Source organism: Typha latifolia, chromosome 11, assembly GCF_019914945.1.
Source record: "Typha latifolia isolate L0001 chromosome 11, TyphaL0001v2, whole genome shotgun sequence".
Taxonomy (NCBI): Eukaryota; Viridiplantae; Streptophyta; class Magnoliopsida; order Poales; family Typhaceae; genus Typha; species Typha latifolia.
This window is the reverse complement of record NC_133096.1, coordinates 8,931,563-8,957,995: the sequence shown is the minus strand read 5'-3', so window position 1 is coordinate 8,957,995 and position 26,433 is coordinate 8,931,563. Positions and strand designations below refer to the sequence as shown.

Below are 26,433 nucleotides of genomic sequence, written 5' to 3'. Positions count from 1 at the left end.
TCCGATTTCCAATTCCAAGCAACTGAAAAGAATAATAAAGAATAAAGGGTTTCATCTTTTAAACAAAACAGAGTTTCATGGTAAAGTGATTTTGATCCAAAACATGAGGAGTAAAATAGATTAACCCAAAAAAGATTCGTGCTTACATTTTGATACAGCAATGGAAAGAGACGGTCTTCCGATATCAAATAGAAATGGAGTTTTTATTATTGGAAAGAGATGGCATTTTTATTTCAAGCATGTCTTATGTTGTAGGGAATATAGGAGTCACCTCATCAGCAAATTTCTCTAAATGCAGGTTGGTAATAGTATTTGAGAGAGAAGTGAAGTTTTATGATTTCCTAATGTACAATATAAACCCTTAAATCATCTAAGTGCAATTACATTAGTTTCAAGCCTTATCACACTCAGCTTTCAGGCGTAACCATCCCAGGATCCTAGTTAACCTTGCAATTACTTTAAGAGTAGATTAAAACCCAACCCATAATCTAGGTGGTCCCTTTCGTTAAGTAAAAGACAACGTGAGGATCAAGAAAGAAACCTGCTTGCATGTTCCTCCAGGCATTCTCCAGAGCAATAATAAATACCGATATTATGTTTCTAACTGAAAGTAAAATTTTGTCCCATAATTCATAAGAATTACAAAATTCTGTGAAAGCGCAAAGTAGTGGAAAGACATGCAACAAGTGCTAATTGTTAAAAGTTGAAGGTCAGTCAGAACCTAAGCATCTTTCCGATATAGTTTCTATTTCAATATTGGAAACATGATATCCTGTTCGTGCCTTCTGCTTGTTTTCTTCTACCTGAACCACCACCTCTGAACTGCTGAAATTGGAGTATTTAGAAATGGCGCATAGCGAAAGATGTAGGGATTTGCCGTCCTGCCAATTTTAGCCCACACACTCTGGTGATAACCAGCAGTCACAGGAGCATGGTACATGAGTTTCAACAGCTGTTTGAACAATCACATATACAAGAAAAGTAGTCAGAACATAAAAGCAACAAACCACAAGATGATAATAACTACAGTAACCAATGTGAGACCAACGGCAATCTAGAAGAAAACTTCCATATCAAACAACTTCTCCAGGGTTTTAACAACAGAGGCCTTAGTTATATAGATGTTATTGAGAACTAGTCAAATTTAGCAGAGTATATAGGACAGTGGTCAATCACAAGCACAACTAACATATCTGCAAGGGAAGAAAAATGCATATCTTTCCCAATAAAAGAACGAAGAACTGACCTGCCAGTACATGAATGTCTGAAGTATGCTGCGTTGCCACCTGCATGAGAAAAATTTAGAATTTAGGGTGAAAATAACAATTGAAATTTTGATGAAAGTGTAGTGAGATGCACATACGAGAGCAGCGATATTATCAGAAGAAAGCCCAGAGCGATCTCCGCGTTTGAACTCAGGATGCTAAGTGTGGTTGTGTTTGCCTCTACCCACACACAAGGCTCCTCCAAGTATCTCCTTTACACAAAATCAATCAGGTCATTAAGCCTGCTGTACTGTAACTTCATATCTTTCATTCTACGAGAATGTAAAGCAAGTCGAAAGCTTATGAAGAACTACACAGAAAAAATCATAAAAAGCAATTACCTCAATAAGAAACAAAGTAAATGGACAATATCTGAACAATATGTATGTATTGACCAATCGCAGCAAATTCTATACTGCTATAAGACTGATATAGTAGTGCTTTAGCATTTGGCCTAGATCTTTCCTTTATCTCAAGTTCTCAAATCATTCAATTATCTAACTAATGCTTTCAACTATTCAATACTATCTGAATCAATTTCTAGTTTAAAATAGTAGTGCTTTAGCATTTAGCCTAGGTCTTTCCTTAATCTCAAGTTCTCAACTCATTTAATATCTACTTAATGTTTATAAAAAAAAAAATCTACTTAATGCTTTCAACTATTCAATAAAAGCCTATCTGAATTAATTTCGGGTTTCCCCAATCATTTTATATAGCTCCTGATTGGAACTCACTACCTTCCACTAAAAGAAACTAAGAAATGAGTATATGCCTACAAGATACAAGAAAAGTTGGTCAAACAAACTCTTAAAGCTGTGACAAACTTAATAGTTACTTGAGTGAAAAAAAAAAAAATCAGACTTGTTAACTTCTTTAATATAACAAGAATTCAAGCTCACTAAGTCTCAAATATTTGGTATAAACCTAAGTCTTCTCAACTGACTAGACAAAGCCTGTGCTACCAAATACAGTAACTGTGAACATTCTAAGGAAACCTATACGAGACTGCAGATTAGCTATGTATAATAAAATATCCATGCTTGCGGTTTACTATCTAACAGTCATACTGTTCCTAATAATTATAATTTATTCACTATATGTTTTCCAAGTAGCTGGGAAAAAAAGAGTAATAGAATTGCTAAACCTATCACAAGCTAGCAGCTTCATGAACTAAGAATATATTCTCATGCACAAAATAAACCAGAATCTTATTCAAATTGATGTTGGTGGTTACTGATAATTGTCTACCTGTATAAAGAGGACCTTGTGAAATTACGTCTTAGGAATCTGGCAACATGTTCAAGGGCCCAACAGAGCACAGGTATCAAAGCAACTGCCACACAGATAGGTATTCAAACTTTCAAGCCATTGAAAATGTGGCAACCAAAAGCAGTTCAATAAGTATTACACCTAATTCCAAGAGTTAAACACTGAAATAGCAGCGGGATGTTGCTCACACTTGAAGTGTAACTGAGATGAAACAAACATAAGACAGAAGATCAGATGGATGAAATCCTTGGCCCCAATTACAGATTGAAACCATGTCTGAATGGCAGGTAGATTCCATGCCCTTGGTTTCTGAGAGAAAATATATCATAATGATTAGGTGTTTATCGACAAAAGTAATAAAACAGAAAACATATAAGAAGAAAATGGCAATCACTCAATAATTACCCCATAAAGAGAATATAAAGAATATGCTGAAGAACATGCGGTGCCCAGCAGTGACAATCGATATGCCTTGATTGAAAGATTTCTTGGCACAATAGGAAGGACACCAAGCACAGCAACAACAAACACCTGTAAAATATAGTACAAATTTATATTTTATTAAATAAATGGAAAATGAGTATCAGAATAAATGTTTTTACTTCAGAATAAATGTCTTCACTTCAAAAAAATAAAAAAATGCTGCCCGGCAATTATTATGTTATAAGACCGCATACCCATTCTAGGTGGCAATCCAACTCTGTAAATGGTTGTCAATATATAGGGGCGTGATACACTCTTCAGTTAGAAATTGAACATTTTAAATGATGATCGGTGTGGCGAATGAATATGGTGCACCAAGATTCTTTTACCTCCACTTCGAACTTTAGTTTTTTTTTTTTCCTTTTGTCGTATTAGTTATTTTAGAGTTATTTTGAGAAGTATTGATTACCTAGTACTGAACTTCTTTAATACCCTTGGAGGTTTTTATCAATTGACTTGGAGTTATTGATATAAATTTAGTTCTTTTATATTGTGGATTTTGGAAATTAAATATTAAGACTTTATATATCTCAAGTTTTATTGGGTTACATGGCCAATCGTGATTTTGTTTTTGGTTGTGACAGGCCACACATATAACATTGTTCTGTTTTGCATAGCAAACATACAAAAGACAAGGCAGCGGTGTGACACAATCATCTTTGGCTTTGAGAAAATTTCAATCGCGAAAAATGTCTTTGCAGTTATCTAATCTAGCAAATAATAAAAATATTAAATAGGACCACTTTCTGTGTCTGTACATCTTTCAGCTTACAATTTCTGCCAGGCATTTTAGGTTTTATCTAAGTCATTTTCTGTCGATGAGTAAAATTGTGCATGCCAATTGGCACTTCAAATATCTAAACAGTAAGATGATAAATTTATGAATATAAAATTGTGCATAAAAGAATTGTTTTTTTATCTTTCCATACCCAAGCATTCACTGAAAAATGTATAGATCGTCCATCCAACCGTAAAGAATTTGCAGCCCTGCTGGGTTGTGCAGATGCTCCAGCACTGGATCCTAAATCATTATGATAAGTTCCCATATCATTAAATTTGAGCTAAAAGATAGAGCAACTTTCTTATGTTGTAGTATGAAAAGGATAGCACAAGAAACGAGAAACAATTGTAAACTTTTACCTGATTCACGAGATCTCACATTTTTAGTTGCTGTTGTAGATGAAGATCTTCCGGAAGGTCTTTCTGACTGAGAGGAACTAGTCGATGGCATTCCCTCAACCACTAAATCAGGATCCTAGGAATTATAATGAAGTGAATATGAAAATGTAAAGAAACAAACTCTTATAATGATCTCAGAATTTGAATTTGTTTTCTGATGGCAATAATCAAATGATTTTGTTGCAATGGTTCAAACATTGTCAAAAGCCATACAAGGGTTAAACGATCAACTCCTCCCAAAATTAATCAATACTCAACAAATTCAAACGAGTTGAGGCCCTTGAGGGTGGAACTTTTGTACAAATGAAGGAAAGGCTGATATAACCTGGAGCCCAGACAATAAACTTCAAATTTTCTCTTCCAGCCAAATTGTCTAAAATCATGTTCATTTTTACCTTAACTAAACAAACATCACATATAATTTATTTTTATTTTTTTGACAAAAGGGACATAGTGCCCTGTTTCATTAAAACAAAATACAAACATCACATATGATACAACAAACCTAAGCAGAATTTGTAAAATTGTCTAAGGAAGAAGAAGGTGCATACAGCAATTCTGCTTCAAACATCAATTACTCGAGGAAGATCTTGCGGGCCAATGCAAGGTCAATAAATTCCAGTTAAAAAGGCAAAAGAAATTCCAACAGGGAGATAATTAAAACACCAGCTTCGGATGGAAACATCATTCTCAACCTCTTTAGTCCTAAAAATTCCTCAAGCTTGAGGCCGATGCTTATCTTGACGACGCTCCTAAAGAATTCGGTGACTTCGGAACTATAATATGAATGCTGCAATTCTCTCAGCAATCCTTTTTAGTTTTCATAACTATTTCAGGATGAACTCTAGGTTTACAAACAGACTACTATTGGCACAAACAAATCTAACCTCTCAAAACCTCCTCGTCACCATCAAACCACCCAAAAAAGGGGGAAAAAAAACCTAAAACCCTTCAAAAGGAATACTAGATTCTTAGGTCAAATCCTTCTGAAAGGAACCAAAAAGAAAAAAAAAAAGAATCAAAATTAAAGAATAGGAGAGGAAGGAGGAGGAAGAGGGGATCTAGCGCATACGATGTATCGCTGGTAGAACTTGCGCTTAAAGTGGTCGACGACATCGGATCGGGAGGCCATGTGGGGAGGGATGAGGACGTTGGACCAGTAGTCCGACCATCTTGAATCGTTCTCGTAGTCGTACGCCGCCGCCGCAATCCTCTTTATCTTCTGGGGATCATTCTCATCGGCCATCTCCTCTCTCGATTTCGATCTCGATCTCGATCTCGATCTCAAACTACGATAACTAGGACTTTAGAAGGAGAAAGGAGGGAGACGGCCAGACGGGAGACCCTAGGTTTCCTACTCTTTTGGGAGTAGATCGTCTGCAGCCCCAGATTTAGGAATTTGCTGCAGTCGGGAAACTTAGCCTCTGATTGGATCTGCGATAAAATTCAGTTTGTAGATGGAACTCTTGGGAAAAAATAAAAATGAATTTACTATATTACACCTTTTATTTCAATCTCGACCTTTGAGAAAATAAAAGTTAACTAGAAAAAGTCTGAATTATTAGCTAACCGGGGAAGAAATTATACTCGTTGCTCTCTATCTCTCTCTATTTATTAAGGTGGAGGTGTGGGGGGAGGAACGTTGACCATTTAGATTTTGTACACGATCATGGAGAATGATATTTCTAGTGTTTAATTACTAGCATTTTTGGTCGTATTTCTCGCTGGCTTTATGTCAGTTTTTTGTCACTAAACTTATCTTTGACCAAAAAGAAATAAAAGTCTTTTCTGCAAAACTTGGGGCGCACAACTTCTTATGGAGATAAATAGCTTTGAGTTGAAGAAAATAATAATAACTAATTCCATGCAAAATGTGGTCTGTATTCCGCTCTCTTCTATTCCATCTACATGGAAAAAGTCATCCTCTCGTCAACCAAAACCGGATCCTCTACATCCTCAACGACAATAATTTATTGTGTCCATGGTGGTGAGCTTCAACTGCTGCATATATTTCGTGCCGTCAGAGATGCAGTTGATCCACTTTCTCGTCAACCATCCTTCCATTATATAAACCATCATGTTCAACATTACCAACATCCACGTCTCCCCCACCAATCCAATTTCTATCAAACAAATACCCGTCCTCCTCCTTCCACATCTCATTCTTCTTCCTCACAAGCATGGTCGTCTCCATGGCATCCTACGACAAGGCCATCGAGTCCTACAAGAAGGTCCTGGCGGCCGCCGCCTCCCTCGCGGCCTCCGCGATGCTCCTCCGCAGCATCGTCAACGAGTTCCTCCCGTACGAGGTGCGCGACTTCCTCTTCTCCAGTTTCCACGAGCTCCGCTCCCGCATCTCCTACCACCACACGATCGTGATCGAGGAGAGCGAGGGCTACGCCAACAACCAAATCTTCGAGGCCGCGAGGACCTACCTCGCCACGCGCATCGACACCAACATGCAACGGCTGCGCGTGAGCCGCGTGGATGAGGCCAAGAGCATGCTCATAAGCATGGAGGAGGGAGAGGAGATGACGGATGTGTTTGAAGGCACCGAGTTCAAATGGCAATTGCTTAGCCGAGAAGGGACGGGAACGGGAGCAAACAACAAGCCTAACGAGATCAGATCGTTCGAACTCACCTTCCACAAGAAGAACAAGGACAAGGCGCTCGGTTCCTATTTGCCGTACATACTAGACATCGCCAAGTGCATCAAAGAGGATGATAAGACTCTTAAGCTCTACATGAACGAAGGGGACTCGTGGTTTCCTATTGATCTCCACCACCCGTCCACCTTTGATACGTTGGCTATGGATCCGGGGCTTAAGAAGGCAGTCATGGATGATCTCCTAAGGTTTGTGAAGAGGAAGGAGTATTACAAAAGGACAGGGAAGGCGTGGAAACGAGGATACTTACTCTATGGTCCACCTGGGACTGGGAAGTCGAGCTTGATCGCTGCAATGGCGAATTACCTCAAGTTTGATATATATGATATCGAGCTCACTGAGGTTGGTTGGAATTCGACGTTGAGAAGATTGCTGATAGGAATGACGAATAGATCGATTCTTGTTATCGAAGACATCGATTGTGCCGTCGAGCTGCAGAGGGATGAGAATGAGGAGCAAACTGCTAAGTCTACTGCGTCTGGAGGTGATGACAAGGTTAGTATCGATATATTTATATATATCTATACACTCATTGTAACAACGTAGATAGATAAAGCCCCTTATCGGGGCCAAAGGCCGCTAAGTGGGGTATAATCGGCTTCCTTATCCGACTCTTTCGTCTACAAAAAAAATATTAAAACACTAAAGGGTTGGATAAGGACTAAGATTGATGAGATCTAATGTCCCGAATGCCCTCACTTCTGCTCTCTATTTCGTTATCTTATTAGGTACTTTTTTGGAAAATGAGAGAAAGATCATCTTTTTCAACTATATCGAGGGTAATTATTACACCAAATAATGCCCTTTCATCCTCCGACGAGCAGATTAATCTGCAATATTGATTCATCATGTTTGCTTTGGTGGTTTTGATCACGAGCAGGTGACTCTCTCCGGGCTGCTCAACTTCGTCGACGGGCTATGGTCGACGAGCGGCGAAGAGCGGATCATCGTGTTCACGACGAACTACAAGGAGCGGCTCGACCCGGCGCTGTTGAGGCCTGGGCGGATGGACATGCACATCCACATGAGCTATTGCACTCCTCATGGATTCAGAGTGTTGGCTTCCAACTACCACTCCATTGACGACCACCCCATGTTCGCAGAGATCGACGGATTAATAACGCAGGTGGAGGTCACCCCTGCAGAAGTAGCTGAGATGCTGATGAAGAGCGACAACACTGACGTTGCATTTGGAGGACTTATTGAATTCCTTGAGAAGAGAAAGAGTGAGAAAGAAGAGAAAGGAAAATGTAGTAAAGAAGAGGTTGACAAGGGGGAGGATGTTGAAGATAGTAAAGGATGAGATCAAAGAGAAAGGAGAATTAATTTAATTCGTGATCACGAAAAGAATAAGAACTGTGAAGAGAATTTTGCTACCAATGATCCACCATAGATATAGAATGTGTATATATCATGTGAGATTGGATCAAGAAAAGAGATTTTTGGGTCAACTTCTGTGATATAAGCACCCTCCCTCAAATGTACTCAGTTTGATTTGAAATCGAGAATTTTATCTTTTGAGAAGATAATTACTTACTTATTAGCAGCAAAGATATCGAAACAGTAGTTGACGTATCTAAGAGACAATTGCATCAGAAAATTCCACTGAGCCCAAACGCATTATTCCCTTCTATGAAGTTAACTTTTAGGTTGTTGAGTTGAGAGCAATTAGTGTCCGTTTACTTTTTTATTAAGAAAATATCACCGGATTAATTTTAGGTGCTGTTTTTTACTTAGTTAATATAAAAGAAAAGGAGAAGTTAATTTTTCTTTAGGAAGACTATTTTATATTTATGTATACTGATATCGATTCAATATGGAGAAAATTCGCATTCCTTTCCTCTAGAATAAGTCTATGTGCTATGTTTTGTCTCTTCACTCTTTTATCTTCTGATCAAGGAAACAAAGTTATAGAAAAGAAAGGCAAAAATGATAATAAACTAAGTTATAGATAGGACAAAAGTGAGGAAGTATTAGCTTAAGAAAAAATTAAAAGAAAATTGAACTGGTTTTCACATAATTTATTTTTAATTTACTAATTTCTATTTAAAATTCGTTGTCTGATTTAATAATTTTTTTGAGTTAAGACTATCATAGTATAATTCACCTTAATTTGTATTTAAATTTTGAATTGAACTACGGTAAAAATAATACATGGGAGACTTAGTACGGTGAAGAAACTTGTGAATTACGACGCCTTAGTGCCTTACAATTTTTTTTTTTCCTTAAACAAATATTCCAACTTTTGTCCTTGGTTTGGTTTACTCACTATCCGAAAAAAAAAAGAATAAAAAAAAAAGAATAAAATTTACAATCGTCCGTATATAAAACCCCGTCATTTTCGTCCGTCGCTCTCAAGCGTTTTCGTCGTGGATTTTGGCGGTTGGCAGCTCCGCTGCGTGATGCTAAAGCTGGACTGGGACGATCTCCTTCCCGTGCGAGACGACGCTCCATCGCCGGAGTTGGAGGTGATCGCCGGCGATGATATCGCTGAGGAGGCGCCGGAGTTGGCGGGTCTCTCCGATCAGGAGATATTAGAGAAGATCCGACGGCTGAACCGTATGGCCGGTAGCAAGCTTCCCGACGGAGGGAAGAAGCTTCAATCTCGGCGCCGACATTTGGAGGAAGAACTCCACCGGAGAACGGTCGCGAAGTCTAATAAGGTATGTCGCAGATTGATTAACGGAGAGGAGGAAGGGGAGATTTGGGGTTTTGTTTCTTTTTGGGACTGGTTGCTGGGGTTTTGAGAGAGAATTGGGGATTAATAAAATTGTTATGTAAAGAAGGAATTTATTGGAATTATGTGCAAGGAATTGCGCGGCATTTATTGGAATTATGCCAATGATTTGGTTTATCATGTCGTGGAGGGAAATAGTCACTAACTGTTGCAATCTGGAAGTTTAGGGTTAAATTTAATTTTAATATTAAACGAATTATTCTAACTCAGATATATCCATAGAAGTTCTGGAGCCCATGAAAGTTTTGTCTGCTATATCAGTCTTGCAAGCTTCTATTTTTAGGGAGAGAAAGTTTCAAACAACACGACGGAGAATTTTGTGACAAGGAGGTGAAACCAAAACAATATTGCAGAATGATTCTATCATGGCGGAGTTCATGGGCGACAGATGATTGTACTATGTTAGACATGATCTTGTAATGGAGTTTACGTCTTTCGTACACCTAATGATGGATCCATTTCTTGTAGACTCCAGAAGATCATGCGGGGGCCTCAAGACCTCATAATAGAGGATCCCATGGGTGAGCTTCAATTTTGTATTAATTATTAACTAAAAAGTTGCTGGTGGTCATTTTTCGGATATTATGTACTTATGGTGTTTCTCTTAAGGACTAGGAAGACAGCTGCTAGTGTTAGGACGTAGCTGTGAATGGAAATGTATGTTCATAACCTCAATAAGTGTAGTAAGGGAGAATATAATGGTCTTTCTTTGTACACACCATAAATCTCACTTTTGGTTTGTTTAACTTGAATGAGGTGCTAATTCTGTATATGCAATTGCTTTAGTTGTACTTTGACCAAATCATTTGTCTGTCGTTGGATAGATTATTAAGGGTCTTCTTTCTTATGCCTTGCACAATGCTTATGTTACTATCTTGCTCTAAGCTGAGTACTTTTTTTCAGTACCAGAGTGTTCCTGGTCATGTTTGCAATGCATGATCTTTATCTCTTGAATATTTGTTCTTTGGCCAATCTCCAAAGAAGAACACAACATTCTTACCATATTGATGGGTAGTTAACTGGTTATTTTGGCTATGTTATGTACCAGAAAAGTTTACCACCCATAAATAGTAAAGTGCTAATTGGAAAGAGAAAAGAAAAGGGGCAATAAATTTATACTGTGGAAATATGTTACGTTTCTCGAACATGGAGATTTTCTTCTTTCATGCTCCCAATATAGATGTATGCATGCATGTATCAATGTTGATATAGGTAGATGTGTAAACAAAAAATATGTTATTTGCGTCTCATACGTCTGAACTCTGAAGAGAATATTCTTTGTTCTTATCTACCATGGCAGATTATTGAGGATTTCTATTATTTTCCAAGTAGCTCCTGTGCTTTAGTGTACTCAGATAGTCAGATGTATCACAATTTTCTTTCTTTAATATGCAATTAAGTGTAGTAATGTTGTATAGATATTACTATCATAAATTGTTAATATTCTACAAACATGCCAATTTCTTTCTTTCCTGCAGGGGGGAGGCGTGTAATCTTTGTAGTTCGCCGCATTTGGATCTTGAAAAGGTGAGTTTGCTGATATCTATTAATTTAAAAGAAGTTCAAAACATACTATGTTTGAAAGCCCTATGTTTCATTCTCCTTTATCCTGAGATTATGCTCTTTAGTCAAAAGCCATCAATTCTGACATTAAGTATGCAAAAGATAGATATTGAAGGTGTAGTTGCCTGTCTGAATAATTTTGTAGAGCTCTTATTCCTTTCTGCTGCATGTTTAGTGCCTTCTCTTTTTCTGGCTTATCTGCAAGCATTTCCGATGACAATCATATTATAATCAAGTTATTTTCTCTACTGAATACAGGACGTGGTTCTTTTGGATGATGATGATGTACAAGTAATAGAGTCAATACGTGATGACATGCCTCAAAAATGGTAAATTCTCTACATATTTTCTCATCACAACTGGGCTCTGCCTTTTCTTGTGTAGTATGGCCACACTGAGCTCTTTAGATATTGCTGTTGGTTTGACTAAACTTGTACTTCCAGGAAGGAGTCTAAGATTTTCTATCCTTCAAGGTGAACTTTTATCTAGACTCGTGCAGATTATGTGGCAACCAAATATTCCCTCTTGCTTGATATCTTATTCCTTTGAACAGGAATGATCCGGAAGCTGTCGAGCTTGTTTCTTCAGATATAGAATGTCTAGATCGTGAATCATATTTGTCGTCACCTATCATAAACTTTTACATTCAGTAAGTTAATTGTGCCTTCTGCTTATCTCCATATTTCTTGGAAGTGCTTGTTGTGTTGGGAGCATAGATACCCTTTTTATCATATTTTTTTTCTGGTTTTCTTCCAGCAGTTGAGCTGTCTCAGGTGACTCTCTATGAGAATGAGGACTTTCTATTAAATATGTTCACTTGTCCTGCTGTTATATTCTTTCACTGCAGTGATGCATCTTTTATTAGATGTACATTTGTAATTAAATAATCCTTCTGGAACTATTATAATAGTGTGTTAGCACAGAAGATAGATGGTTAAAATCCAACATTCTACGTGGAATTGCAGATTCTTTATGTCTTTACTGATAATAGTATACTGGAACAAGCCATACCTGGTTGGTGCGAGTTTTGTGACATTTGAGTAGGTGCATTATTGTAGTTAAGAAACGACATGCTTAGAGAATAAGTACAGCTGAACCTAGAATGTTGAGATGGATAAGTGGCATTTTTTTAAAAGGAAGTAACAACTTGCTGCTGAAAAATGGTATGTACCAAATAGGAAAATTTTGTTTAAGATTGTTTGGACATGTCCGACAGAGACAAGATGGTGCAACAGTAAGCAGTGCTTTTTGGTTAAGCTGAAGGTGCCACAAGGGAGAAGAAAATTTTGGAGGACTAGGATAGCAGCAGTTTGAGAAGACCAAAATACAAGATGTCCTTCTGACATACAAATTATATTAACTTGTAGAGCTGAAATAGTTGAAAATCTTCCCGTAGGCAGTCCCATATCCTGTATAATTCATATTTAGCTTCTGTAGATAAGGATGCCCTATCTGGCAGATCTATATTAGTTTAGGAAGGGGCATGCTATTGCATAAACCTCCTGCCAATGTTGAGTCTGAGGAGCGAAGATGTACATCAATGCACTGTTTGTATTGAGGATGATGTTAACCTATTACCATGACTTGAATCTATAATCTCTTGGACGCAACAGAGAAGATTTAGTGTCACTTTAAGTGACAGACTCCATTTTATGTTAGTTAGTGTCTCTTAAATTAGCTGTCATGGCAGACTAGTTTGGTGTTATGGACTTATGGCAATTAATTCTGGATATCTCATAATTTCCTTATGTATGTCTTGTTCTATCATTTAGGCTTGGAATGGTTACAGTTTTGTTGTATTCCTCATTTCCTCTCAACCATTAATGTTTTGGCAGGTACCTTCAGAGATCAATATTTCCAGCACAAGGCCTAAGAGGAGACTACTACATATTTAACACGTATTTCTACAAGAAACTTGAGGAAGCTCTGTGTGGAAAGGTTTGAGCGAAGTCCAATATTTCAAGTTCATTTAAGTTAATTTTATGAGACAGAGTATTGAAGATGCTATTCAATGTTATCTAGGACTTAACTGATAGTCCTTGTCGATTAGGGCTGTAGGCCTGTAATGGTGCAAGTCTCATGTTGTACCACACTGAGGCATCAGAAAACTAGCATTAGAAGATACACAAGTCACAAGTATGATGAGATTTTCAATTGGAACTTAATCATCATCTTTGATAATTTTAGGCCTTCCCTAACAATCATAGATTTGGAGTATCAGAACTTGGTGTCAGGCTGGCCCCATAAACATCAAAAGTTTTTTCAAGACTGCATACATTTCTACTAAGCATCAAAATTCTCCCAGGGGTGGTCCAAAGACATCTATTCTTTTTATCAGCATCATATTACCTTACTAAATATTATGTTCTATCATTCTGTACAATTTGAAAATTACCTTGTTTCCTGGATATATTTCTATTGCATCTTATTGTTACAGTTGTTACTGGGACTAGATCCTTATAAGAAATTTAAGACATTTGAGTTTATAACTATGGTTAATATCCTTTTGGAATAAATGCTGGATCCACCTTTGCGCTTGTCTTTTTTAATTTCTTGTAAAGCTAAATATTCCTGATTGACTAGTAGAGTTGTTGTCAGTAACTTTGTGGTATGTTTATTTGTACTTTTGTCCTGGTAATTTTATTTACCTGCATATTTTTCTTCGCGAATGTTTTTCTCACTCATATTCTTTCTGAGTGTCCTATTTATCCCTAGAGAGCTAATGTTTATCCAAAAATATTTGATTGACTTGTATTTCCATGAATTCTAGGATAACAGTAGCCCACATTTCTCAAAGTTGAGAAGATGGTGGAAAGGTGTCAGTATCTTTGACAAGGCATATATCATTTTGCCAATTCATGGAAAGTAAGTTGTTTCTCTATTGTAAATGGTTGTTGACATAAATATGAAAAATGGCATCCCATAGCACAAGATTCTCGCTAGTTGAAGCTTTGGGAAGGTTAATATGTATTCAGCCATATCTTTATGTGCTATTTTGCAAGGGCATCTTTCTCTACCTTTATCTTTGAAAGCTATGATAACAAAAATAATACTGTACTCTCGATTCCGAACCACCTGTTTTGCACAAGGTTCCACACATTTGATACTCCTCATCACATTATGCTGTTCACTGTTTATTGCTTTCCTTTTTGCAACTTAATGTGGAATTTATTGAATATATAGTTTTCTGCCATTTTCAGATTTTTTTTTGTGGTAATTGATTGAATTTCTGTATGTGACCAGTCTGCACTGGAGCCTGGCCATCATTTGTCTTCCAGGAAAAGAAGATGAATTGGGGCCTATTGTACTTCATTTGGACTCTTTAGGGCTTCATTCCAGCAGTTCAATTTTTAAAACTGTTTCATGGTAAGCACCTGCTATTGTACTTCAGTCTTTTGATTAAATAATTGTGCACTTTACATTATATAATTTTTAGATATCATTAATGTTTTGAAAAGCAGTCGTGGGTGGCGGGCGGTCACCCTACCATCTAGCACCAAGGCAGAAGGCGGGTGACAAGGTGGTTTAACATTTTTTATATGAAAATTTTAAAAATATTATATATAATATATATTTGTTTTTAACACCAACATAGTATATATAAAATTTGTAATGATGCACTACACCAAAAATTAAATAACATAACCATAATTCACAATTTACAACCATAACAAGTTTACAAAAATCACAACCAAATATCTAAAATAAATAACAATATAACATGAGCAAAAACTCTTATCAAATTCACAATTATAGGTCTATAATAACAAAAAGAGTCATCTTCTATGCTTCTAGTCTTTCACAATCTTTTGGGGGGTGGGGGGCTTACGCCTATGTTCTCACATGTATCTTGACCTACAAGGCTTATCTCAACTAGAATCCTCTCACATGTTATCAGCTCGCTCCCACTTATTGGTGTCGGCATTATAAAGAATTTTAAGCTCTATCCTTCTGCATATTTATATTTTATTTTCCTAGAAATATTTACGGGACTGTTGACGTAAAAAATTTGGTGTGATGGTGAGGCTTGCACCTTTCATGTAAGAGGCCATGGGTTCAAACCTTGGAAACAATCCAGTAATATTTCGAACTCCATTGTCCACCTCAATGACCTTATCTTGGGGACATTCATCTTTAGGATGGTTTTCTATTTGATAATTAATATCTAATGAAGAATGGGACTTTCTGAACTTGATACTTTGATAGTTGATACTGGCATTTACAGAACTTAAAATTTATGGGGCATCTGCAAGTTTTGGCTTTAGTAATTTAAATTTTAGGGAAATAACTTTTATATGAGGACACTACGTATACTCGTCTTGTGTCGATATCTTATTGTACATTGTTGACTCGCTTGAGTAAAACATCGATAACAATGCGTAAGTCCTGTTATACATTGCAGGTTTCTTATAGAAGAATGGAACCATGTAATTCGGAATGCTTCTCCAGGTATTGCTATTCCAGAAAGGATATGGAAACATCTTCCAGATAAGATTCAGAAGGAAAAAGTAATGGTAAATACTGTAAATAACCTGATTAGCAATTTGAAAAAGTTTTCGATAGTTTATGCTAGTAATTGTTCAAAACAATGTGTTGGAACCAGTAACAAAATCAATTTCAGCATTGGTAAGCATATGAAACTTGTGGAGAAGCCTTTCTTATTTATCAGCTAATTTAGGCAATCTGGTTTTGTCATGAAAATGTGTGTAGAAGCACTTCTTGGAAGTTGGAACTATCTTTCAAGATGTTCACATGCTATCTGATATGCTTTAAGTTTTGTTCTATTTATTGATATGATCTACTTTTAAGTGAATGACATGAAAGTGAAACATCTCATTCTAGAAAGACAATTATAATCGTGCTAATAGAATACCACTACCATCATATGTTTGTTTCGTCTATGACTTTTTTGATGTTCATGTAAATACAGAGTATTTATTTAAACCATTTGTCCATGTCTTGTGAGTTATGACCTATATAGCTGTCAGGTATGGAGACCCTATATGGAACTGCTAATAGTCTCTTGCAAATAAGGATGTCCATATGGCTCATATTGGTTGTCTGTATACTGGTGCTAAGGAGTAAGATAAGGTATCCTATTTATATTGGTTGTCCATATAACTGCCTAAAGTGTAAACTGATGATAAGGCTGGAGATGTATCATGACAATTGCAAGAGTATTTAATGACTTACCATTTGGATTTTAATCTTGTACTTTAATACCTTCTTTACAACTAGATATTTACTTAATTTGCCTTTGACACTCCAATTTCAAATGAGAATTCCTATTAAATACAAGAAAGTAATTGCTTATATTCATTCCAAAACTATAATTCTAAAGTTTGTAAGTTCAAGTTGTTTCGTCCAATGGTGATCTTTCAATTCCAGCAATATGCTTTCTATGATGGCAGTCACCTGCTTACAATACACCAAAAATCTAATCATGACTTAATGTCTACTTACACCAGGTGCCCCAGCAGAAAAACGAGTACGATTGTGGCCTTTTTGTGCTTTACTTCATTGAGCGATTTATTAGAGAGGCACCTGAAAGGCTGAAAAGAAGAGATCTTGACATGGTTAGATAAGCATTACTTAGATGCTTCAACTCAAGTGATTATTCTTTTCCATTCATTCATTTTTTTCTTTGCGGTCTGTTGCTCTGACAGTTTGGTCGAAAGTGGTTCAAACCTGAAGAGGCTTCTGGGTTGCGACGGAGAATAAGAGAGCTGCTACTTGAAGAATTTGAGAGTGTGAGGCTGGAAGATGGCATGACAGAATCAGCCACGCCTTGCAGTAGTGATGAAGAATAAGGAAGTGTGTTCTGATTAAATGTTTGCAGATGGCACTTAACATGTTTATATCCGTCAAAGATTGTAAATAATCTTCAAGTTTCAGACTGTCGAGCAAATTTTACTGGCGACAATAGTGAACCTGAGCAACTTTTTTCCAATATAATCCAGCGCAGCACAGACGTAAGCAGTTGGAATTTACTTGACACGGCCAATATCTTGGAGCTAATGGCAACATCTGTCAATAGCAAAGGTGGAAGCTAGATCGTGGTCGGCAGTAAATACGAAAGCAGATTGCAAATATAAAGTTTTGACATAAGAAATGTACACGCCATTCATAATAAATGTCCATAATGATAGGGATAAGCAAAAAGTTGAGATAAATGCATCTTATTTGCTATTCCCAGAATTTGCAAAAGCGGTTTGCATTGCAATTTATGTTAAGAATGGAATTTTATAGCGTTGAAAAATGTAGTAGATTAAGTGCTGTTGATTTCTTTTCGACATTATTGTCAACTACTGTACTTCAAAATGATTATAATCATTACTAGCTTCTGGATGGTGGATTCTATTTTACACTGTCGTGCTGTCGTGCATGATTTTTTTTAAACTTTGGCAACCATAAATAACATACTAGAAAAATATATTTCATCAAGCCTTAAGGAAAAACTATAGCAAAACATAAACACGTACGGCACGATATTGGCACTGCTACAAAAATCCATGTATAGGGGAAAAATAAAAAATTCGATGAGCTGCTTCAATCATGTCGATGAATTAGCCATTAGTTTTATAATCTTTTCCAATTGATAAAATAAATATTATAATTTACATAGTTGTGTAGAAGAAGGAAAAGGAAGTATAAAATTTGTTCCTGGTCAGAATAGTGAATCGACTTCTGAGCTGGCTTTCGAGATTACCAACTGCACCATGGGAGCCGCCGCCAGCGAGGACAGGTGGATCTGGTGGCCGCACCCACGGGGAACGCCTTCGGTCAAGGCGATATACCAGTCCCTGCTCCCTCAAAGTGCTCAGCAATGGGCAGGGTGGAGTAATCTTTGGCGTCTCCAGGTTTCGCCAAGGATCAGAGTCTTCTGCTGGAAGCTTCTGTGGGGCAGGCTCCCGACGCGAGTCTACCTCCGCTACCTGCATATCGGCCCAGAGGCTAGCTGTGCCATGTGCGGGCTGTTCAGTGAGACGAGCGAGCACCTCCTCTTCTCATGTAGATACAGCCGGGAGGTATGGGCGATCCTGGGTACCAGAGAACGGCTGGCGGCGGCGGAGATTGACCAAGATTGGATCACGAAGGAGTGGAGTGCGGGCGCAGAGGAAGACGGTCGGGCCAAAGGTTTGATAGCATGCACGCTGTGGTCTCTGTGGAAGAGCAGGAATGGCGTGGTGTTTAGAGAGAAGCGTACGCCGGAGCTGGCCGTGGTCAGGGCTGCGGTTCAAATGGCGGAGGAGTACAGGTGCGTAATCAAGCGGAAGACCCCGGGTTACGAATGACAAGGAAACCCCGGGAGCCGCCGAGCCGGGGCGGGATCAAAGCAAACACCGACGGAGCGCTGCGAGCTGGTGCGTACCAAGGCGGAGCAGCGGCCATTTTCCGTAACGCGGAGGGAGAGTTCCTTCAGGCGGGCTGGGAGCCGTGCCCGGGCACCTCGGCGCTTCAATCCGAACTCTGGGCTATTAGACTGGCGTTGAGGATGGCGAGGGGAGGTCCCAGGCTACAGGTTGAGTCAGACTGCACCGAGGCCATCAGCTGCATGCAGCAGCCAGAGCGCAGCCCATGGCGCGTCCGAAACCTCGCGCGTGAATGTGCGCAGCTAGCCAATAGTTTGGGTGAGGTCAGGTTAACCCATGTAGGGAGAGAGGCCAATGCGGTCGCTGATTGGGCAGCAGCGAAGGCCAGTTTGGCCTCGGGGTACTGCCACGTGGAGCGTCTAAACAACGCTCCACCGGAGATCTGTAAACTGTTAGCTGTCGACGTGGACAAGTGGCGACAGAAATTATAATCTAAGCTGACCTCAGCTCTTTGCAGTCAAAAAAACAAAAAAAAAAAGACTTCATGTCCGATTTATGTGTTTCATCCTCTCTTACTGAAGCAATTACTTAAACTGCGGTAACCGCACCAACGGTGTAGTCATCCTATCCCCTGCTTCTCTCAAGAGATAACGAAGCGAGAACACCACCATCCTCGCTTCTCCATCACGGCCATGGGAATCCTTACGGTAAGCCTAAAACCTCCACTCTCGTCTTCTCTCCTCCACTCCAATCCCTTCCTCGTCTTCGTCTCCTCCCCTCGCTGGAACTCCTCCCGTGGCGGCGGAAGAGTCTCCGGCAACGGCGGAGGGCTTAGGGTCGTGGCTTACATGGAGCGGAACCCTAACTCGGCCGCCTCCATCGCGAGCAAGTTGATTGGGGCTCTTCCGGTGGTGGGGCTCATCGCGAGGATCTTTAGCGACGAGGGTGGTGTCGGCGACGACATCGTCGACTTCGCGGAGTTCCGGCGAAGAGTTGGGAAGAAGTGCGGGATTACCGACTCCCAGGCCTTCTACGAGTTCAAAGATCGACGCGGCCGGGTTGGTTATCTGACATAAATTTATCATTTTTTTCTTTTTGCTTCGTTATAATGTAAAAATGATAGCTTTTGAGCTTCCTGCTATGCATTGTAGGTTTATTGGGTTATTGTTCTTAATTGTTATATCTAGCGATCCTTTGGTAATTGCCAAATATGCTTGCGTTTTCTTCGGAAGCTAGAGAGTCGCTACATCCAAACTACTAATGTTGGCCAGCAATGCAATAGCATATAATCTTATTAAGAGTACAAGCTCCTAGGAATTATTCAACTAGTAGAGAAAGAACCCTTGAATTTATGTTTCTTAATTTTACTGCACGATGCTCAGTTTGTGATTTCCGTCTCGTCTTCTGTTGCATTTCTTAATGTCACTAGCTAGGCATTTCCTTTATGCTTGCCTGATTTTTAAACTATCACAAGGACTAGTGTTTGCATTTGTAGGTAGTAAAAGAAGCTGTTACACTATTTTTCCACATTATAATCATATTAGCAAACATAGGACTGAAGACAATGCTGCTTGGAAACAGAATCTATTTGATGTAATCGTGTGGTTTATAGGTACGTTGTGTATAATAATGCGCAAATAAAGAATGCCGTATCATAATCAATAATAAATTACACATAAATGAGCACATTATTCTTAAAACAAATGTATTTCATATAAAAAATGTGCACTATGAAGCCAATGTATGCAAGAAACATGGGTTTTTGGTTTATGTTTGCTAATGTAATAATAGTGCAATTATCTTGCAAATCATTCACCAAGCATGTGGTACTCGGTTATTAAGTCTAGTTCTTGCTTTTGGCTAGGCAGGAGATCCGTTGTATGTTCTTTTGTGTTGCTGGTTAGCTGCTGTTGGTGCTGGGCTTCTGAAATCTGAAGAGATATTGGAGGGCGTAGCAAGGCTTCGCATTTCTAATGATATTGAGTTTGAGGAAGAGACTTTTCTTGCACTGATGACTTCTGCAAAGGAGGTATGATATATAGTATTGTATTCAGATAAACATTTTATCCATGTCTGGATCTTTCTGCTCTGCTCGGTGACCCTGATAAATTCTGTCATCTAATATGTTAGCATGCATAGCATATCCTCTTCGAATACACTGGAATATGATATTGAGGAAGGAATAAGAGTTGCAAACTGAAGTTGCTGAATTTTTTCCCCTTTGTGAACCAGCATAATAGCATAAGAGAACCTTAGAGCTGCACTTATTTTCTTTGAGATTTTAGGCCATTTAATTTATTAATGCAAATGCACCAGAATGCAATGAATAAGAAACAAACAATTCTTCATCCATCAATGTTACACATTTCTTTGGCATTGTTGGATTTGTTTTTTCATCTTCTTATAGCATCATGATCCATGTCTGTTAATTTGCTCTTTCATGCTAATATGAGTGTCTAAAGCAACTCAAATTGACATGCAGAAACGGGCTAAGTCAAAGGCTCAGACCCCAGATATACCAATGGAGATTCGAGTGGAGAAAGCTCTTGAGGCCATATTTGTGTGCTGCTTTGGCCAGGATCCCGTAGAAGAAGAGGATGTGAAGTTGCTATGTATTATGCTGAATGGGGTTTTCCCATCAGTTGGGAGATCTAATATTGATAGCATAGTCAGTTCCATGGCAAAAAAGCTTTCCGCTGGAGAGAGAAGTTATACAGGTCAGAAAACTCTCTCTAAAGAAGCTGCACAGCGGCAGATGAAGGACCTCGAATTTCTTAGGCAGAATAGGGAAAACTGAAGTTAATTGCCTATTGTTGTAAGCAGATTTTTTGTTTATATTTTCTGGAATTAAATTCAGAGCCTACTTTGCTGTTCGATTTGCTATCAATAAAGCAGGATGTACATTGGAGTTTGTAATGTATAGGTCGCTTTTTATTCTCCTCATGCTATCATTTTTCTACAATCCGTATTTCTTAAAATCTGAGTTGAGTAATTTGATTATATAGATAGCATAGAGTTTGCTAGCCAGTAGCATTCCCTTTCATTTCCTACATATATAATCATTTTGTACAATCTAAATTAGTTCAAACAGGAATCAAGAAATTGATATGCTCGACCAGAAAGAAATATGGTGGGACATTACAAATATGAAAGCATATAATACTTTGGCCTCCAAAAGAAGAATTTGTGATATAACTTTTAAAAATGAGAGCAAACGTTTGCACTGTAATTTATAAGCAAAAGAAAATACTTGATGTGGAAATTAGAAAAGTATAATTTAAATCTTAAGAGTTAATTCAGCACAAGGTCGTCGGTCCATCACAAAGGTATACTGAGCTTTTACAATCACTATACCAAGAAAGAAAATAATTCAGGGCGCATCTTTGGCCTCCCTAACACAGCGTATACACGAGCTGAAGAGTTTCAATCCCGTTTTTCCAAACAATTTTTGGCTGTTCCCACTTCATAGCTGACTTCTTTGTTCCAACTTCAATCGTTACATGAGCTCATCATAGTTTCTAAGGCTAAGATTGATCCAAAATTCAATCTTCTAAGCCCATCTTCTGTCATTTAATACTACTAAAATTTCAAAATAAAGCCGATCTCATAATGGGTCATCGAAAGCTTTCTCATCAACAAATAAATGCCAAGTTCTACCGTGTGTCAGAGCACAATATTCGGAATAACCAAGTTCTGCAAGTTGGACAAGCAAAGATAAGTCAATGTAACCGAACTCTGCAAGTTGAGATGCAAAGATAAGCATATGCTTGGTTTATCATGAAAAAGAATTGTTTATAAATTCATGAAAAGCCCAATATTAAGTATTATCCATTACATTATGCCAAGCAATTGTACACAAATTATAGAGATGAATGAAAAAGAATGTAAGTTATAGAGATGCACAAAAGAAACATTTGTATTTCTGTATTTCAATTCGAGTGGACAACTTACTGCAGCAGAAAGGCTAGAAACTAGCAAGTAGAATAGCACAAGAGAACAGCCAGTACGTAAACTTTTTGCAATAAAATGCTAAATAAATGTAGCAAAGAAATAAAATGACGCTTAAGCAGTGCATCAAAACCAGATCAGTATGTTTATGAAAAGGATATGTATGATCAAATTGCAATTGCTACTTCTTCCATCACTGCCAAGAAACAATGCAAATATTCATTTAAAATAAAGGTAAGCAAATAAAACTTACAGGCTGTTGTCACCAATAATCCTTACAAGAGCATACCCCATTCTCAAAATGGTGAAACCTCTTAGCATCCCTGGCAATGAGTTGACGACCAACAAGTTTTGAGATGATTTTCAAAGCATTGTGACAATCTCCACAGCAACGAAGGTTTTTTATAATCCTAATAGGCGACCGGGCAGCACTAGTCAGAAGGCCATAACCAACGGCTAACCTCTCGCTATGAGCTAGCAAAGCTTCCTCCTTGGATTCTTGATCAACATCATGAAGAACGAATCGGGTATCTGGGATGTAACCAGCCTCCTTCATTTGTGCTGACAAATACCTCAGCTGTTCATAAATCTTCTCATGTTCAGGATGGGATCTATCCCCTGCCCGATACTCGTGAACCCTATTTCTGACTTCGAGAAGGTTAGCCTTCTTTCTTTCTTTCTCCTTTGCAAGCTCCTTTTCTTTGACTGGCAAAAGACCTGCTTTAGCTTGTTCATTTAGCCTGGAAGAGTCTAATTGCTCAACAATCTCAGCACATCGATCACCCAGCTCCAAATAACCATTAACTCTACAAAGATTCATCAGAGACTCCCAAATATCAACACTTGGTTCAATAGGCATCTGTTCAATGAACTCAAGAGCTTCATCCAAATAACTAGATTGCCCAAGCATATCTACGATGCCCATGTAATGTTCCATGCTAGGGGTAATGCTGAAGTCCTTCTGCATTGATTCAAAATGCAACATTCCTTCATCAACTGCTCCTACCACCCCACAGGCAAAGAAAACGTTGACAAACATGCCACTGTCTGGCCTAAGTCCCATCTGCTTAAACTGAGAGAAAAGTTCAATTGCTTCTTCTCCAAGACCATTATTAGCAAGACCCCTGATCATAGTATCCCAAGATGTTAAATTCCGCTTAGGCATGCTCTCAAACAGCTTCTTAGCATCATCCATCAAACCACACTTAGTATACATATCTAGAATTTTGTTGTGAACACCAACTTCAATATTAACCATTGTTTGTGAAATGTGCTCGTGGATAGCCCTTGCTTGCTCTACAGAAGAAGCGTCTGCACATGCTTGCATCAACTGAAAGTACCTAGGAATGTCCACAACCACACCATTTTCCTCTAACAAAGCCAGAACTTCCACAGCTTCCTTTACTTTTCCTTCTCTGCAGTATTCATCCAGTTCACCAATAGTACCCTTACGATGGCTTGCTTCTACACATTCAGAAGACTCTCTAGAAGATAATCCCTCATTAACTGTGTTATTCTCCATAGTCTGTGGATAAGCTATCCCACTTTGGAATGAAATATTGTTATGCTGACGCTGACCGCCAAGGTTACTGTGCTGAAATTCTGTAGGATTTTCCTGATAAAACCCACCAGGTCTTGGATGAATATTTGTAGTGCTCTCTCCAGGAAATTGTTGCTGGATATTTGGTATATGGCCTCTCAGGTCAACTCTGTTATGCATATCTGGATTTTCATAGGCCTGTCCTGGATTATATCCATAATGTCCATTAGGGGCTTGCTGAAACCCAGCAGCATTTGCTTTGTAAAATTCACCTGGACTTTGATAAGGCTGTCCACTATCTGCTGTGTGAAATCCAGCTCGGTTGCTGTGTGGTAACTCTGCAGCCTTTTCCTGATGAAAACTTCCATGTCTCGAATGAATATCTGCCAATTTGTCACCATTAAAAAATTGCCTATTATCTGGAAGATCTTCTTTGGAATCTTTTCTGTTGTATACAATGGAACTTTGATTCAGTTGTCCTGAATTATATTTGTAATGCCCATTAGTATATCTCTCTCCACTAAGGAGGACTTGCTGGTTAATTGGGATCTCACCTCTGGTGTTCAATTTCTCAAATCCATTGGGACTTTGAGGAGGCTGTTCTGGATTATATCCATAATGCCCGTTAGAAGTTTTATTTCCATCGAACACTTGCTGATTATTTGGGTTATCACCTCTGTTCACACTGTTGTATACCTGAAGGCTTTGATAAGGCTGTCCTGAACTATATCCATAATTCCCATTAGGGTTTTGTTGAAACCCTGCATATTTCTGTCTGTAGAATCCACCTTGATAATTATGAGGCTGTATATTTTCTGCACCAGTGTAACCATGATGACCATTTGAGGTTCTCCCACAATCTTCTACAATCTCCCCTTTGTGCGACTTTGAGTCCTGATAGAACTCACCATCAATCCTCTCTAATGCAGAAGTATTAATGGTGCGCAGACAAATCAAAGACTGTGCACAGTCCAACTCTGCAGGAAGCCTATGAGTTCCAAAATGATCGATAAATATCTAGCCATATATATATTTGAATAATGAACAAAAGAAAGAAAGAAAGAACAAAATAAACAGCAGAAAAATGTTCATTCAACATATTTGCAATTAGATTTTCAAGAAATACAACAATGATATTGATCTACTTAAACTTTTTACACTATCAAAGATATAACAATGTGGAAAGGAAGTGATTCCCATGCATGGTATGGAAGCTCGTTAATGTAGAGAAACAGGATTTAGAGCACAAACGGAATAAACCCTCCACTTCAACTTTATAGAAACAAAATGCACCAAAAGGGTTAAATCAGAAAAATTAGAAAATACTGACTCAACAGACAAGAAAAAAGAAGAAGAAGTCATCCTAGCTGCCAAATAAAACAAATAGATGCCAAAATAAGTGATCTTTGAAATGGATATCCCAATCATGAAGTTATATTAACAGACATTGAAAAAAAAAAGGAAAGATAAACCAATCAAAACCAAACTAGCAACACTCCACATAAAAGAAGCCCGCATAAACTAAAAGGACAAACTTTCAGATGGGTATCTCAAACTACTCTCCCTACCACTTCAAATTGATATCTAACTCTATGAGATACTATTAAGAGGAATCCCAATAAAAGTTAGAAAAACTAAAAACCACAGTTGCGAAGAGCAAAACCCTACATGAAAGAAAAAAAAAAGATCGAAAATTTCGGGTGTATCTCAAGATACTCTTCCTACCACTAGAAAAGAAGAAACGTTATGAGCAAATACGAGGAAACAATCAGCCGAAAAGCAGATGTTAAGAGCGGCTTGTACCTGGAGAGACGAGAAAAGACCGAAATTGGAGAAGAAGCAAGAAGCCTTAGCGCACACCTAGAAGAAGGCAAAGAGCGACGAAGAACTCTTCGAGCAGCAACCATGGCGGCCATCGTTCCACCCTCTCCTCTCCGGATACTCCTCTAGTCCTCTCGCAAGGAGAACTTGAACCCTCCTTGTTGGGTGATATATTGATCTATGGCGCAGCGTGATATTTCGGTTAAATCGTAGTCAGTGTGATGTAGGTGAACGATCATACGCCGTCCGTCTTGGAAGAACATTTTAACCAACTGTTCCACAAGAATATTTTAACGAAGCGCTTGGGCCTTCTTGGTCCTAAGCCAGGCTCGGGCTCCAGGACTACTAATTTAAGCCCAACTAAAGGGCCATCGGGTTCGCGTGGGATTTGCAATACATATTTCATTTATTATGCAATAAATATTTATTAAGTTGCGGGAATTATTTATTGACTTACTGTCTATGTTCTGATGTTGTGTACTAAGTTTATAGAATGTAATGAAATTACTAATTTTTTTATAAAAAAGTTTGAAATACCAACCACAACAGGTCGTGGAGTCGAGCATTAGTGCTGGGCCTCGCCTGGGAAAGGAAAAGGAAAAAGAAAAAGAAAAAGAAAAGAAAATTATATATGTATGCAAGTGGTGAT

General features: G+C 38.3%; 5 protein-coding genes across 5 annotated transcripts; 3 read left to right on the top strand and 2 right to left on the bottom strand.

Annotated features, from left to right (window-relative positions):
- Positions 1–592: 592 nt before the first annotated feature.
- On the bottom strand, positions 593–5,637 carry LOC140797473 (uncharacterized). Its single transcript, XM_073150925.1, has 9 exons — positions 5,269–5,637; positions 4,158–4,272; positions 3,947–4,038; positions 2,940–3,065; positions 2,723–2,843; positions 2,514–2,598; positions 1,364–1,477; positions 1,247–1,286; positions 593–952 (listed from the first exon to the last, which is right to left on the bottom strand). The coding sequence occupies exons 1-9, from the start codon at positions 5,440–5,442 to the stop codon at positions 800–802; spliced, it is 1,020 nt and encodes a 339-aa protein (XP_073007026.1). The 5' UTR covers positions 5,443–5,637; the 3' UTR covers positions 593–799.
- Positions 5,638–6,363: 726 nt separating this feature from the next.
- LOC140798069 (AAA-ATPase At3g50940-like) lies at positions 6,364–8,381 on the top strand. The gene is made up of 2 exons (XM_073151798.1): positions 6,364–7,357; positions 7,743–8,381. The coding sequence occupies exons 1-2, from the start codon at positions 6,377–6,379 to the stop codon at positions 8,163–8,165; spliced, it is 1,404 nt and encodes a 467-aa protein (XP_073007899.1). The 5' UTR covers positions 6,364–6,376; the 3' UTR covers positions 8,166–8,381.
- Positions 8,382–9,184: 803 nt separating this feature from the next.
- On the top strand, positions 9,185–17,527 carry LOC140798118 (ubiquitin-like-specific protease 1D). Its single transcript, XM_073151859.1, has 12 exons — positions 9,185–9,525; positions 10,068–10,120; positions 11,078–11,126; positions 11,421–11,491; positions 11,606–11,635; positions 11,716–11,811; positions 12,998–13,100; positions 13,933–14,027; positions 14,406–14,528; positions 15,565–15,676; positions 16,631–16,738; positions 16,829–17,527. The coding sequence occupies exons 1-12, from the start codon at positions 9,265–9,267 to the stop codon at positions 16,970–16,972; spliced, it is 1,245 nt and encodes a 414-aa protein (XP_073007960.1). The 5' UTR covers positions 9,185–9,264; the 3' UTR covers positions 16,973–17,527.
- Positions 17,528–19,049: 1,522 nt separating this feature from the next.
- LOC140797848 (photosystem I assembly factor PSA3, chloroplastic) lies at positions 19,050–21,437 on the top strand. Its single transcript, XM_073151529.1, has 3 exons — positions 19,050–19,533; positions 20,340–20,504; positions 20,958–21,437. Exons 1-3 carry the CDS (start codon positions 19,168–19,170, stop codon positions 21,270–21,272), a joined length of 846 nt encoding a protein of 281 aa, XP_073007630.1. The 5' UTR covers positions 19,050–19,167; the 3' UTR covers positions 21,273–21,437.
- A 288-nt stretch (positions 21,438–21,725) lies between these two features.
- LOC140798290 (pentatricopeptide repeat-containing protein At4g32450, mitochondrial-like) lies at positions 21,726–25,951 on the bottom strand. Its single transcript, XM_073152101.1, has 3 exons — positions 25,767–25,951; positions 22,677–24,951; positions 21,726–22,168 (listed from the first exon to the last, which is right to left on the bottom strand). Exons 1-2 carry the CDS (start codon positions 25,877–25,879, stop codon positions 22,686–22,688), a joined length of 2,379 nt encoding a protein of 792 aa, XP_073008202.1. The 5' UTR covers positions 25,880–25,951; the 3' UTR covers positions 21,726–22,168; positions 22,677–22,685.
- Positions 25,952–26,433: the final 482 nt, after the last annotated feature.